The sequence below is a fragment of the Scomber japonicus genome, chromosome 12 (genome assembly GCF_027409825.1).
Source record: "Scomber japonicus isolate fScoJap1 chromosome 12, fScoJap1.pri, whole genome shotgun sequence".
NCBI lineage: Eukaryota > Metazoa > Chordata > Actinopteri > Scombriformes > Scombridae > Scomber > Scomber japonicus.
The window spans coordinates 31,822,660-31,837,666 of record NC_070589.1 but is presented as its reverse complement, the minus strand read 5'-3'; the positions used below and the strand labels follow the sequence as shown (position 1 = coordinate 31,837,666).

Below are 15,007 nucleotides of genomic sequence, written 5' to 3'. Positions count from 1 at the left end.
GTTGCAGTTATTGATTCTCATTTTCTCCAGAGGTTTTTATAGAATTTATGAAAGAAACACTGGTCACTTTCTTTTTTAAATCTGTACTTTGAAAGACAGAAGAAATTGACTTTATTCACTTTGCAAACATACATCAAAATTCAGAAGAACACCAGTGGTCTATGTTTTCATCTAAAGATTCATTTTAGTGAATACATTTTGTCAGTGTTTATTGATGTAACAACTGGTTACAGAAACTAAAAAGGTTATGAAACAAACTTTTTTATGTTATTAAAAACGTAAGCTACTGAAGAGTGATTGGTGGTGAACTTTGCTTCTTTTGAGAGGTACAGGTACAAAACGACATCAACCATGCAACTGTGATCATATTCATTTATTAGTTGAATAAAACTTACATTATTATTATTTCTATATCTCACTAATGAATCACAACAGTGATCAGTTTATGTTTGATTGATTAAAGATAGGATTTTTTGTGTCTTTTTCTAAACAATCCTCTGGCACACAAATAGGAAAAGTATTAAGCAGCCTGACCAGACGGAAAGTCTACCCTGATCACCTAGACATTCTTACTTAAATCACTATCCCAGGTTAACTTGACCACAGAACTCAGCAGTACTTCCACCTCCTTCATAATAAAGCCAAAGTCCAGCATAGAGAGGCTCAGTAAATGTGGTCTGGACTCTGTGGAGGAGAGTCATGGTTTCAGAGACACTGTAGAAGGACAGAATACCTGCTCTGTGATCCAGGTAAACTCCGACTCTGGAGGAAACAGGACCTGAGACGGGAGTTGAGACACTGTTAAATAGAAATGTATGACTGTTATTGTCACATCTTAAAGCCCAAGATTTGTCATTGAGTCCAAATCCACATTGATTCAAGCCTCCTGCTCTGCTGATATTCTTGTATGCGACTGCTACATCAACTCTTCTCCCGCTCCACTCCACCTCCCAGTAACAATGTCCGGTCAGACTCTCTCTACTCAGGACCTGATCACATCCAGTGAATCTGTCTGGATGACTAGAATAAGTGTGTTTATGAAGCACGGATGTTGCTTTCCTGTTCCCCTCAGATAATAACACATATGAGTATGCAGTGTTTGGATCCAGTGTGATTTCACATGCATATTTTAAGAATCCAGCTCTGGTCTTGGGTTCTGGTTGTGGCAGTAAAACGTCCACTGCAGTTACTGTCAGTGAGATGTTTGTCCATTTCTCCTTCAGGATGTCCTGTAGTTTATCTCTGAGCTCAGACACAGCTGCTGTCACATCCTCAAAGTATCTCAGAGGACGGATATTGATGCTGGATGAGTCTTTAGGTTCACTGAGTTGTGACACTGAGGGGTAGTTGTGTAGAAACTGGTTGTGATCCTCTGTGTGTGAGAACTGCTTCAGTTCAGCGTCTTTCCTCTTCAGCTCAGTGATCTCCTGCTGCAGCTTCTCCTGAAGCTCTTTGACTCGACTCACTTCAGTTTCCTGCTGGGATCTGATCTGTTGCTTCACATCAGAGCTTCTTTTCTGGATGAGATGGATCAGCTCAGTGAAGATCTTCTCACTGTCCTCCACTGCTTTATCAGCAGAGCGACTGATGGCCTTCACCTCCTGTTGAAGCAGCTTCACATCTTTCTCTCTGTCCTGGATTCTCTGCTGGATGTTTAGTCGACTCACCTCGAGCTCTCTCTGCCTCTCAGTCCTTTCTGCTGCAGCTGAGACTGTGTTGTGGCCTTTATGTTCATCCACAGAGCAGAGATAACAGATTATCTGCTGATCAGTCCGACAGAACATCTTCATCACCTCATCATGACGAGAGCAGATGTTCTCCTGGAGCTTCTCCAAAGGGTCGACCAACTTGTGTTTGTCAAATGCAGCAGATTCATAATGAGGCTGGAGGTGTTTCTCACAGTATGAGACGAGACACACCAGACAGGACTTGAAGGCTTTCAGCTTCCTCCCAGTACAGACATCACAGGCCACATCTTCATGTTCAGCATAGCAGTGATCAGCAGCAGCAGCTTGGAGTCCAGTCTTCTTCAGCTCCTCCATTAAATCTGCTAACATGGTGTTTTTCATGAGGACAGGCCTCGGTGTAAAGGTCTGTCTGCACTGAGGACAGCTGTAGATTTCCTTCTCTTCTTCTTCATCCCAGAAGTTGTTAATACAGCTCATGCAGTAGCTGTGTCCACAGGGAATAGCCACTGGATCCTTCAGTAAATCCAAACAGATCGAACAGCAGAATTTAGCTCCGTCCAGCTGAGCTCCTTGATGTGCCATTTCACCTCTCAGTAACAATGACTGTGTGAGTTTCACTTTCTGAGGAGTGAAACTAGTTTGAGCTCTGATCTAAACAGCATGTGCTGCTTCAGTAAATGTAGGCTGGCAGCTCACCACATGTTGGTTACACCCATCTTCAAACTGTAGACTGTTCCTGAGAATTCGGAGCCGCTCAAGTTAGCCGTAGCGAGTAACGCACTTCCTGTCATTTTCACAAAATAAAACACCTGTTGCCTTTTATTATTACGAAAACCATGACGATACAATTGGTGCTTTTATTCTGAAAACAGGAAGTGAACATACCCTCGCTGTAGCTAACTTGAAACCATCGAAGTGTTGATCTGTGACGTTTGGATTTTGGGTTTTTTCAGAAGTTATGTTGCATCTTGGGTAATGTGAGTGTGAGTAGTCAGCTCTTGATGCATACTTTGCATTTCTGGAGAATCTAGTAAACCATCCAGGAACTTCTTGCATACTCTAAATCACAGAGGCTACTACGCAGTTGAAACACACTACATACTTCAAATGACGTCAGAGTTAGTAGCCTACGAGTAGTAGGAAAGTACGCAGTTTCGAACTGATACCTCATTTACAGTATAAAGTGCAATGAAATCGCCAAGGGGGTATTTTTTTTTAATAACTTTTTGTCAGACAATTTATATTGTTGCTAACAAATGTCTTTATTATGAAGAGTGACTAACATCACTTTTCAGAGGAAACAGGGTACTTATCTGATATTAGTGATTAAGAGATGATCAGAAGTATAAGAAGAAGTTCGCCGAAGTTACGATCTTTCTTTGGTCCAATTTTACCTCACTAGGCCTCTAAACTTATTCTAATTTAACAATCTTAGAAAGTAAATCACTGTTAACAAATCAAAACAGATGCAACAGGTGGTCACAAGCAGACAAATCTTCTTTTCAGAGGGTTACTTGTTGGATGTACAGCACTGGAACATACTTAACTAGGAACATACTATATAACAATGAAAGACACTGTTTAATTACTTTTCATGTTTGTGATTTTAGATACTGTAGAAATGTTTTCTTTTTTAAAAATAGCTAAATTGTCTCTGAGTCTTTCCTGTCAACTGCTCACATCTAGACTCATTATGATAAAGTAGCAACTTTTAAAATTTAAATATTACCGTGTTTGTGTAAAAAGTTGTCCCTAATATCCCTAGTAGAGTTAAAGCATGAAATAAATAGCAATCTAATGATAAAATACCTAACAAGGATGAATAGCTATGAAAATCATGATGGATCAAGAAAGAAAATCTGCTGTTAATAGACAAAGTACATCAGAAAAATCCTGTAAGATATGTGTGAGTTAAACTTTCTAACGTTGTTCAGAAAGTGAATTTAGAGAAATCATCATCAAGCAGCATTAATGGTACAATTGTGATGATGTTACTCCGACCAAGAGTGAACAGTGTATATAGTAGTGCTGGCATGTCAGGTATTTCCCAAGAGGTAACCTAAAAAGAATAGGGTTAGGGTTATTTAAATGAAAATATTTAAGATTATTACTTTAAGGTCAATTGTAATAAACATACTGGATTATTATTCATCATAATCTGTTCTGGCCATAGTTCAAACTTTCCCCAAGATGTGATGTTGGCATATTTGACTTCTTTGGCATTACTTTTCATATATGGGTCACAGAGTCAGGGCAGATGTGCCATTGAAGTAAATAGTGTCTCCAAGATGCAATGCCTTGTGATAAAAATGACTTCATTTATCAAACCCAACCCACATCACACTGTTGACAACCACCACAGTGAAATATTGGTCTATAGTTTCTTTATAGATCGGAAGGTAGAATATTGAAGTTGTAAAACCACTTTGTTAGTCTTTAGTGTAGTGTGATTGATTCGGGTACACTTACAAATATTGAAATCACATTACATTGTGCATCTGTTTCACAATAAGTCACGTGTCATCATTTTGAGATCATAAGAAAATAATTGTCAAATAATTTATTACATATTAAGTTTTTGAAAATGTTAAAACAGTCAGTCATTGATATCTGACAAATATATCTATGTTTAACCTGCTGTACAAATAAATTCACAATCTGTTGCATTTTTTATTCAACACAATTTGTCTGTTAAACCAGTTCATCAGCATTATACAGGGAAATAATGTAGTCAGAACGTACAATGATATATGATAAATATGTTAAAGGTTGATGTAGGAGACGCATAATATTTTATGGATCACAAATGAATATGTGTCATTTTAAATCTAAAATAAAACAGAAGCTTCAGGCTGAGGAAATGTTCCTACTTCCTTGTCTATGGAAGTAAATAAACAACAAAAGAAATGAGCAAGGTCAAAACAGATTAAAACACTATTCAGTCTGCAAGTCAGCCCCATTATTATTTTTTAAATAATGTCCTATGTGTTGCTCTTTGTTTCAATCAGCTTTCATTTAGAAAAAAAGAACAATGGTCCTTCACTTTCAGGTCAAATAAAACAGATTACACCCAGAACTTAAGTTTAGGCTGGAGTAAAATGTATTTCGTTGTCAATGTCTTGTTTAATTTTCCCCATTCAATTCAATTTATGGGTTAAATATCTTTTACATGTAGATATATATATATATATATATATATATATATATAAACATAAACATAAACAGCAAACTATGAGGTTGTTAGCATAAAAAGTCACAATGGCTGAAGAGAGAAAGAAAGTGCTGCCTGAAACTTTATGTCCTCTGACAGGCAGCACAGTCTGATTGACAGCGGTGTAGAAACATTTATGTAAAAAACAGATTTGTGCATCAGAACTTTGTTTTTTCAGGTGTTTCAGCTCCACCTCTAGCAGCTACAACAGTAACATGCTGCTCACACTGGTGCTTCACTATTAATAATCTAATTATTTAATTTAACTTTCAGTCATCTCCACATATTTTTCTCCCATAGTTTTTGTCTTCTCCTGTATCATTTACAGGTCATAGTGATTCCTGGCCAGTAGAGGGGGCCATTGTACAATGTATCCATGCAGGCGTGCTTCCTGGTAGCAGCCAGGAACAGCACATCTACCTCCTCTGTATTAAGTCTCTGGCTTTTAGGAGAATATCTTTTTTATACTGACATTCCCCTGCATGACATATACATTTAATTTACTGTACTATAATTCAGATCTCAAGGTCACAGTTTGATGTTTCTCCATTTTCCTACAAAGTCTTGTATTTTTGCAACACGAAATCTGGCCTTAGGAAACACATTATTATTTAAATCACATAATGTCTCAACTTTAATGTTGTGTCTTTTAGATGTTTTATTAAAAATAGACATATTTGCCAATTATATTGTTCCAATTACTGAAGCTTTTATAACAGTTTTTTTGTTTTTGTTTTTTATTAGATAATATCATTGTTCTGATTTACCAAATGCATAGATTCAAGAGTTGCAGAACCTGATTGTAGATTCTTGAAGGTATTTCAACTTTAATCCAAAAGGCTTTTTTCATTTCTGACTGACGATGAATGCCAAGTTAGTAAGAAAAAAGGAGTGAAGCACCTTCAATAATCTACAAAAATCTGCAGTTGGTCTTAACTTTTTTCTTTTAACAATGACCTGAATTTCCAGAGAAAAATAAATGTATATACTGTATTGTAATGACCATTAAAAGGTAAAGGAACTGGACCTCCATGGATTGACTTGTGTGAGGAAAAATAAGTCTGATAAATTAAGTATACCACATTGATTTTCTTTTAAGGCATATACTTGACATTTTATATTTACTTTAGCATGAAACTAGTTATTCATGTCATGAGTTTGTTTCCTGCACAGTAAAATAAATAGTAAAATAAATAAAATGTGCACAGTAGCAGTGTTGCTCTCGTAAGTAAGTTTCCATTCTAATGCAAAGCCAAAATGGCTGAATCTTTAGCATGTAAAAATCAATTTTCAACACACCTGATTCCAAGTCATTTATATTTATTAAAAATAATAAGGACCTAAAATGTTTGACCGTGGTAACCTAAATGTCACTTACAGAAGGACTAGAGAAGGGAACTCTAGGAAGAGATATAGGGTTCCCTTGTGCAGGCACAATCGATACAAACATTCCTTTGCTCCTGTATCAATCAAGCTCCTTAACAGCCAGAAATGAATGTGATGGTTTTGTATATGGAAATGAATGTATATTTATGACTCCAGCTAGTGTATGGGTGATGTGAGGTGATATGATGTGAATGCTATGATGGAGGGTTGGGGGGTGGTATGGATGTATACTTATGGCAGTGTATGTGCAGGATCGTCCAGTGTCAGTCTGCGTCTATTCCATCATTGTCTTTTAACCTGATGTACGTTTGTACTGCATGTTGTTTTTATTGTATGTTATTCATGTGCTGCAACTTCTTCCCTATCTCCGAGACAAATTTCTCCCTGGTGGAGACCAATACAGTAACCTAACCTAAGATGTTCAGTAAATGACCTCAAACCATAACCTCAATGATGCCTTAAATTAAGTAAGATTTCTTAAAAACATCAGTATAACATCATCCATCAGAGCACAATAGTAAGCTCCTACAAAGAGGGTAGATGTTGGAAGGAAAATATCAAACATCAAAATCTAAGAAAACTGCAATTTTTACAAATCATGTCCTATAATAAAAGACTCATCCTTCCCAAAGAAAAAACAGTTCAATCGGCTGTATTGCAAAATCATAAAGACAATTACTAAACTAATTTCTCCACCAGATGTTGAAAAGGTGCCATATGTGCTTTACCTTGCATCCAAATCTTTATCAAACTGTATATGTATGATATATATGATATAATCCGTTCCATTATTGTTCTGGTTTTCTCAGCTTCTTCTCTGGCCTCCCCTTCCTGTTCTTCTTCAAGTTTTTTTATTTTCTCTTCCTTTTCTCTTTCACGAGCAACCATCAACTCATTCTGCCTTTCTTTGTCAGCCCTCTCCTCCCTTATCTGTTGCTCATACTTTTCCTCTATTTCCTTCCTCAGTTCTTCCAGCTCTTTGCGGTTTTGCTCTTCTCTCTCTTTCAGGATTCGTTGTTTCTCCTCTTCAATCGCTCTCTCTGCCTTTTGGAACATTTCAGAGGTGTAGTAGCTTCCTCCATTCTGTTCATTTATTTTTTTTATCTTCTCAAGCAGCTTCCTGACCTGAGAACGATCCTCCATCTCTTTATTGAACACGTGATACTGGCCGTTACATTTGGCCACAAGTTCCTGAAGATCTTCACTTTCCTTCAAGAACTCCTCGATAGGTTTCCCTTTGAGCAGGTCACCATGGGTAAAGAGAACCATGCTGTATTTGTTGGCTTCCTCACCAAAGATTTTCTGAATCTTCTCCACTGTTTGCTTTTCTTCCTCTGTGAATCTGCCCAGTCTGATGATGACAAGGAAGATATGAGGTCCAGGAGAAGCGTAAGCAATGCTCTGGGAAATGTCTTGAACTGTTTTCTCTTCAGTGTTCCTGGTGTCAAACAGACCCGGAGTGTCGATAACAGCAACCCATTGTCCGTCCACCTCACCAACAGCCTTTTTACAGTGTGTAGTCAAAGATTTAGGGGAGAACTGAGATTTAAAACACTTTTGTCCCAGAATGGTGTTTCCTGAGGCGCTCTTCCCGACTCCAGTCTTCCCCACCATCACAATCCTGATCAGCTCATCATTGTTGTTGACTGTGGGACGGGTACACCTGAGGGCCAAAAAAGAAGGACAAACTTCACTCAGCTGTTGCTGATACTTTTTCTCCATTTCCTTCCTCAGTTCCTCCTGCACTTTGTGGTTTTGCTCTTCAGTCTCTTTCAATATTTGTTGTTTCTCCTCTTCAATCATTCTCTTTGCATTTTGGAACATTTCAGTGGTGTAGTAGCTTCCTCCATTCTGCATATTTATATTTCTAATTTTCTTGAGCAGCTCGCTGACCTGTGATGGACATTTTACGTCATTATTGAACACGTGGTACTGGCCATTACATTTTTCCACAAGTTCCTGCAGATCTTTACTGTCCTTCAAGAACTCCTCAATAGATTTCCCTTTGAGCTGGTCACCATGGGTAAAGAGAACCATGCTGTATTTGTCAGCTTCCTCACCAAAGATTTTCTGAATCTTCTGCACGGTTTGCTTTTCTTCCTCTGTGAATCTGCCCAGTTTGATAACGATCAGGAAGATATGAGGTCCAGGAGAAGCATAAGAAATGCACTGGCCAATATCTTGAACTGTTTCCTTTTCAGTGTTCCTGGTATGAAACAGGCATGGAGTGTCAATAACTGCAATGCTTTGTCCATCCACCTCACCAACAGCCTTTTCACAGTGTTGTGTCAAAGATTTAGAGGAGAGCCCAGATTTAAAGCACTTTTGTCCCAGAATGGTGTTTCCTGTGGCGCTCTTCCCAGCTCCAGTCTTCCCTACCATCACAATCCTGATCACCTCATCATTGTTGAAGAGTGTGGGAGGTGTAGACCTGAAGGCTGAAAAAAAAAGACAATCAATGTATATCCAAAACATGTGTTAAATTAGTCCATATCAGGGATGGATAACTATGCTAGCTGGGAAGGCTCAAGTTGTGCCTATACAGTTCTCAGTTTTAGGGTACATGAGTGTTTAATTAATTGTTGCTGAATATTCTTAATTAATTTTTCATCTTTATTTTTTAGTATGTGGTGTCTCTGAGTATGGGTACCAAATCTTGTAAAATGGCTCTAGGATACTTTTAACAACTATAATGGATAATTTGTACTATTTTAATATTTTTTTTAAATTAATCTTTGATATTGTGAGTCTTTATGGTTCTGGTACCAAGTAATGTAATCTAACTGCATGCACAATGTGGGAATTTCAGTGTGTATGTTTGTGTTCCTGAAGAAAACTGTACACACTGGTCCTTCCTCTAGGTATTAAACACAGTGGATTTATTTGGACTTACTGTGTATTATCTGTTATCTACAAAAGGTTTGGTAGATAAAACTTGCTGCTACAAAGTAAGTATAAATATGGCTGAATTGTGATTTATAGGATAATCTATAGGATTATATTTAAACTCTGTAATTGTACTCCTCTGGATATTTGAAAGTCATAAGTAGTAGCATATAAGATTTTGATGCAGGCAAAAAAATGTATGGATGGATGGTGTTGGTGAGAATCTACTTTAGAAATTATGTTTTGATTCTCGGTCTGCAGTAAATGAAAAAACGTAGCAAACTGAGAGACTAAATATGACAAGAAAGATTTTTGAATCGACTGTGTGTGTCCCCGCCTCTACCAAATTAAGCCATGAAAATAGCTCTGTGTCTGCATGTGTGAGAAAAGGTGGTCTGAGCAGCTTAAATAGCTCCATTTACAAAGTGTGTTTATCCAAAGGGCAAGGGTTAGATAGTAGTATAGATAGAGTATAGATTTCTATGTCAGCGTGTTTTCAGTTAATAAAAGTTAATTATAACATTTTGGTCACTGCAAAAAATCTTGTTTAGCATTCGTTTGTATTAAAAGACCCTCTACCAAACAATTTATGTTCAGTCCAGTTCACTTTTTCCAGTAGCTAAGTCAATGTCCTTTCAATACCAAACAATGTGGGGTACATAATCTTGCTAAGGGAGACAGGAAGAGTTGGGGATTGAACTGCCTCTTTCTAATTATGCATAGTACTTACACATAAATATGATGATCATCATGAACACAATGCATGCAACAGTCACACTCCACAACAGACACCTGCAGGGAAGAAATTCAAATTAGATTTGAATGTTGAATATGTGAAGTTGAATTCGAGCATTGACCACCTCACACATCAACTCTGTATCTTTTCCATGTTGAATTTCACGTTGTTTCTGATCTCCTGGATGGTTTTTAGTACGAAAGATCAAACGTTAATTAACTTTATCTGCAGCAGTTCATCTGACAGCCACTACAAGACAAAAGCAAACTCTGACTATTGAAACGAAAAACACAAACCGTCTTTTTGTCAGCCTAAAAGTAATTCCCATAGAGGTTCGGCTCTTAATGGCTAATTAGATGAATTTATAGATGTATCTTTTTGTTCAATTGTTGTATTTAGACACAACTGCCACTACCACTACTACTACTACTACTACTACTAGTGCTAATAATAACAATAATACTATAAATATATATTGATGTTTATAACAATAATAATGGTGAACTCTAAAATATGAACATAAACATGTCAGACACAAACTGCAAAACTTTCTGATTAGTGGATGACCTGCTCTACCTCCTGAACCACAGTCACCCCCAAGGTTTTTTATCACAAATGCAATTTCACTAACTGATCCAGGACCTGGGATAATTGACTCGTTTACCCCCACCTCCACCCCCACACTCCCCCGTAGGTCTTACCTTGTTTTGTTGTCACTCGAGTCATTCGTCGTATTTATGATGTTCGTTGATGTCCCTTTCTTTGAGCCCTTTCGATACCTTTTGTGTTGATCCATTTAGCTTAATGAGTAATTCGCAGCTTGTTGTCTTGCATTTAGTTTTGTTTTTTATACGTGCTCTTCTTGTGATGTCCTCGTTCTTTTTATATTCACTGATGTACACAATGGCACCCTTTAGTTTCCTTCCTTGTCTGAAACGTATGCGCTTCCTTTCTCTTGGTGAAGCGATAATTATGGCTGGTGGTGCTCTCTGTTTTTATTGGGAAAGGTGTGCCAAGTTTCGATGTCACTGTTGTGCCTGGTAGGCTGAGGTCATGAACCCTGCAGTTGTGAAGAAACAAAGACGCACAAAATCTGAGTTTGCATTCAACTATGCATTTTTCTGCAGCCCTAGAGTTAAAAGGGTTTTAAATTTCTCCTAAGTGCTTTGTGCCATCTAGTGATGTGTTTGAGTATTGCACTAACAAATAGATTACAATGAAATAAGTATTTCTACACACAATAAAATAAAAACAAGGGTGTCTAACATATTTAACTAATTGTTTAAGAAATTACCTGTACCATAGTCCCATAATGAACTGTACAATAGATCCACTTTTCAACATCTATTTACGCCATTTGTAATAATTAGTGCAGTGCCTGTTCAAAACGTTTGGAATGGGCTGATTTCTTATTATTTCTAAAGAAACACATATGTTTATCAATTAGTTTATCATTTAGCCATGCCCACACTGAAACAGAAGAAACTCAATGCAACCATAAATGACAGCAAAATGTTGTAGAGACTGTTTATTTATGTTATTCAAACAGTTTATGTGCACTCAGTTCATTTCAGATTAGTGAGTGTCTATTTCATTTTGCTGTCATGTATGTGGGCGGTGCTGAGCACTCTGTGTTTGCTCTGGTGTGTCACAAAGCCTACATGACCTTACCTGCTCCCTATAGTTATCATTGGTAAGAATTGGACTGTAACTAGGTAAATGGGAGCTTTTCTAGTAAGAGTTCTATTGCAAAAATGTAGTTGTAGATATCTGAAACTGCAAGACCAATATACATAAATGACAAAAGTGATGTAATTTGTCCTAGGAAGAATGTAATCATAGCCATTTATACATCTGGCTTCTGGACCTAAAACTGAAAGAAAATAATATAACTTTTACCATTCATTTTTATGCATTCACAATTTAGTCTTTAGCCTAGTGTCATTGCTGACTTGTGCCTGAAGTCAGTCATAACATAACATCTATTCCACGAGATCAATCAGTATTATGAGAATAATTATATATTGACTTACCTTGTTTTAATATGTTGTTTATTTTTGTTTTAAACAGGGAAGAGCAGATCTTTGACACTGCCTCTCTCTAACGTCATGCAACAAACCACACCCAGTTGTTATGCACCACAACACCAAGGCAACAGAGGCTACCAACAGAGCACAGCCTGTGGGGATACTCCGACTATCTGATGTCATCATAAGGAGCAAGTACAGGTAACTTTTCAAAGTGTTTAGAGCAAACTGAACTCCTGAATTTAGACTTGCAGGGAGCATTTAAACATATGTTTACCTCAGGATTTGGAATTTTTGGCCATTTTAACATAAACATCCAACACAAGGACTGCATGAAATTACAGAAAATCACACTTATGCTACCTTAAAAACTGTTGCCATTGACTCTAATCCCAGGTTGTAAAGAATTGCTTTTGGCCAGGTAGATTTACACTCAAACAAACAAGGCTGGTGGAACATTTTAAATACAGTTTGTTTATGTAGATATTAATAGAAATAAAGATTGAGTGAGAGGAGGAATTAAAAAAAAAAGTTATAATTTGCACAGAAAATCAATGGGCAAGTAATAGGAAATCAATTATTGTACAAGAAAATTCACCTCCTGGAATTGTCTGAAAGCATTTTGTCTGTTGATGAAGAAACTTCATCTCAGCAACATGATCTCTTTACTATCGCACTCCTCCATCTGAACACAGACAAAGAAATGTAGAGACCTCTTGGAGAATTCATTGACTTACCATGTTCGGTTTCTTTGGTATTTCTGTTTGGTTCACAGAGGCAGGACAGGAGTACTGCTGAAGAGAAGAGTTACATGTCTGCAAATACACTACACCTCTTGATAAAAAAGACTTTATTTACCAAAGCACACCCACATCACACTGTTAACAACTAGCACAGTGAAATCTAGGTGTGTATAGTTTGTTTATAGATCAGATCTAAAAGCCAATAAAAGGGCATCCATATTAATTATACATTTACTGTATTTATAGTTTGAAAACTAAATTACTGTAAAACCGCTTTAGTAGTATTATTGCACATAGATTACTGCAGGCACACACAAATATTGTAGTAGTAGTACTGTGCTTTATTTTATATATCATATATCACGCTGCAGCAGGGTCTGTCTCGAGCACAATATCTGTAGTGGTTTTTTTTTATTGTTGTTGTGTGTATTAAAATAATTTAGCAAAAATTAACAAAATATGAATATAAATAAAATAAAATGTACACCAAAATGTATGCCTCCACAATTACCTCAAAATTAATAATCACAGGAAAAATAAAATAAATAAATAATAAATTAATTTATCAATTTAATTTACAAACATAAACATCTCTTCACAAGGAAAAATAAAAAGGTAAACCAACGATAGACTAAAACAATGTACTTATTTCCTGTCATTAAACTACTCATTTAATATAACCCCTCTATAAAAGTGCATAAAACATTACAAAAAAAATATTATCAAAATATCTTCATATCAAAACGCACCTATAGGAGCAGCACAGGACACAGTCAGCACACACACACACCGCAGCGGGGCCTGTCTCTGTCTCCGGCAGCGAGTCACACAATATGCAATGAGAAGGACCGTCGTTAAATTTAAATAGTTACAGCCGTTTTTGGCGATAAAATACTAAAAGGCAAAACACATTAATATGTTAATAAAGGTCTACTGTTATGTTACATGCAGATTCGGCCAGAATAACTGACTCTTAAAGTGCTAGCTTAACAGAGAGCATCACAATACACGTCTTATCAGCACAATACGCTGTTGTGGTTTTGCCGGGATTTTGGACACACCCCCCCCATGCTACAACAGATGAACCGGAACTTTAAAAACTCTCAACAACTCACAACTCAACTAAAGCAATGCACAAAAATTCAAACTCTACATTAATGAAACACCACACCAAACAGATAGTGATATCAGCACAGAGGAAAGTAATGCACACGGTCTTGCTCTTTGTCACCACCTGGTGGTTAAAACATGTTATTGCTCCGATTCATTGCGAAAAGAAAGAAATAATTACTTCCTGCTCAATTCAAACCGATTACATCCAGATTGGGGCAAAAAACTCTTCACTGAAATGTTTTGACAAGCTCCTTTCAGCATGCTACAATACACAAAACTGGTGATAACTCCTGTAGCACTTTGTTGCAGATAGGCTACATCTCAGCAGCGGCAGACGTTAAATTAGACGGCTTCAGGATCGTATCTGCCGTTTCATGTCAGGCTTTTCTCTAATATCAGCACAAAGGAAAGTAATGCACACGGCTTTGCTCTTTGTCACCATCTGGTGGTTAAAAAATGTTACTGCTCAGCTTTCATTGCGAAAAGAAATAAATAATCGTCCCTCACTTCCTGCTCAATTCAAACAGATTACACCCAGAACTCAGGTTTTAAATTAGCTTGAGCAAAATGTATTTTCTTGCAAATGTCTTGTTTAATGTTCCTCATTAAATTTAATGTATGGATCAAATATTCTTCTTCATGTAGCTCTTTATTGTTTGTTTGTTTGTTTGTTTGTAAGGGAAATATAAACAGCAAACTAAGAGGTTGTTAGTATAAAAAGTCACAATGGCTGAAGAGAGAAAGAAAGTGCTGCCTGCAGAAACATAATGTCCTCTGACAGAAAGAGAAGGCAGCACAGTCCCGCCCACACAGTTTGATTGACATGTGATTTCTGAAAGACGTGCAGTGAAGAAACATGAATGTAAAAATCACGTAAACAAATGTGTGCATCAGAACTTTGTTTTTTTAGGTATTTCAGCTCCACCTCCAGCAGCTCCAACAGTAACTTGCTGCTCTAACACTGATGCTTCACTATTAATAATCTCATGATGTCATATATAATAATATATCACCACTTTCCTACAAGACAAACAACTTTCACTTTTACCACTTTTTGTAGATTTAGCTGATAACACATCTGCACTTTTACTTAATTATGAACACAGGACTTTTACTTTTAATGGAGTATTTTGTTGCATTGGTACTTTTATTAAGTAAAGGATTAGACTTACTTCTTTCCAAAAGTGAGATTAGGTAAATGCTGCTTCTGCTATAAA

General features: G+C 36.9%; 1 protein-coding gene across 1 annotated transcript; it reads right to left on the bottom strand.

The window, feature by feature from the left end:
• Positions 1-581: 581 nt before the first annotated feature.
• LOC128369769 (tripartite motif-containing protein 16-like) lies at positions 582-2,270 on the bottom strand. Its single transcript, XM_053330846.1, has one exon. The coding sequence runs from the start codon at positions 2,268-2,270 to the stop codon at positions 582-584; it is 1,689 nt and encodes a 562-aa protein (XP_053186821.1).
• Between the last annotated feature and the right edge of the window lie 12,737 nt (positions 2,271-15,007).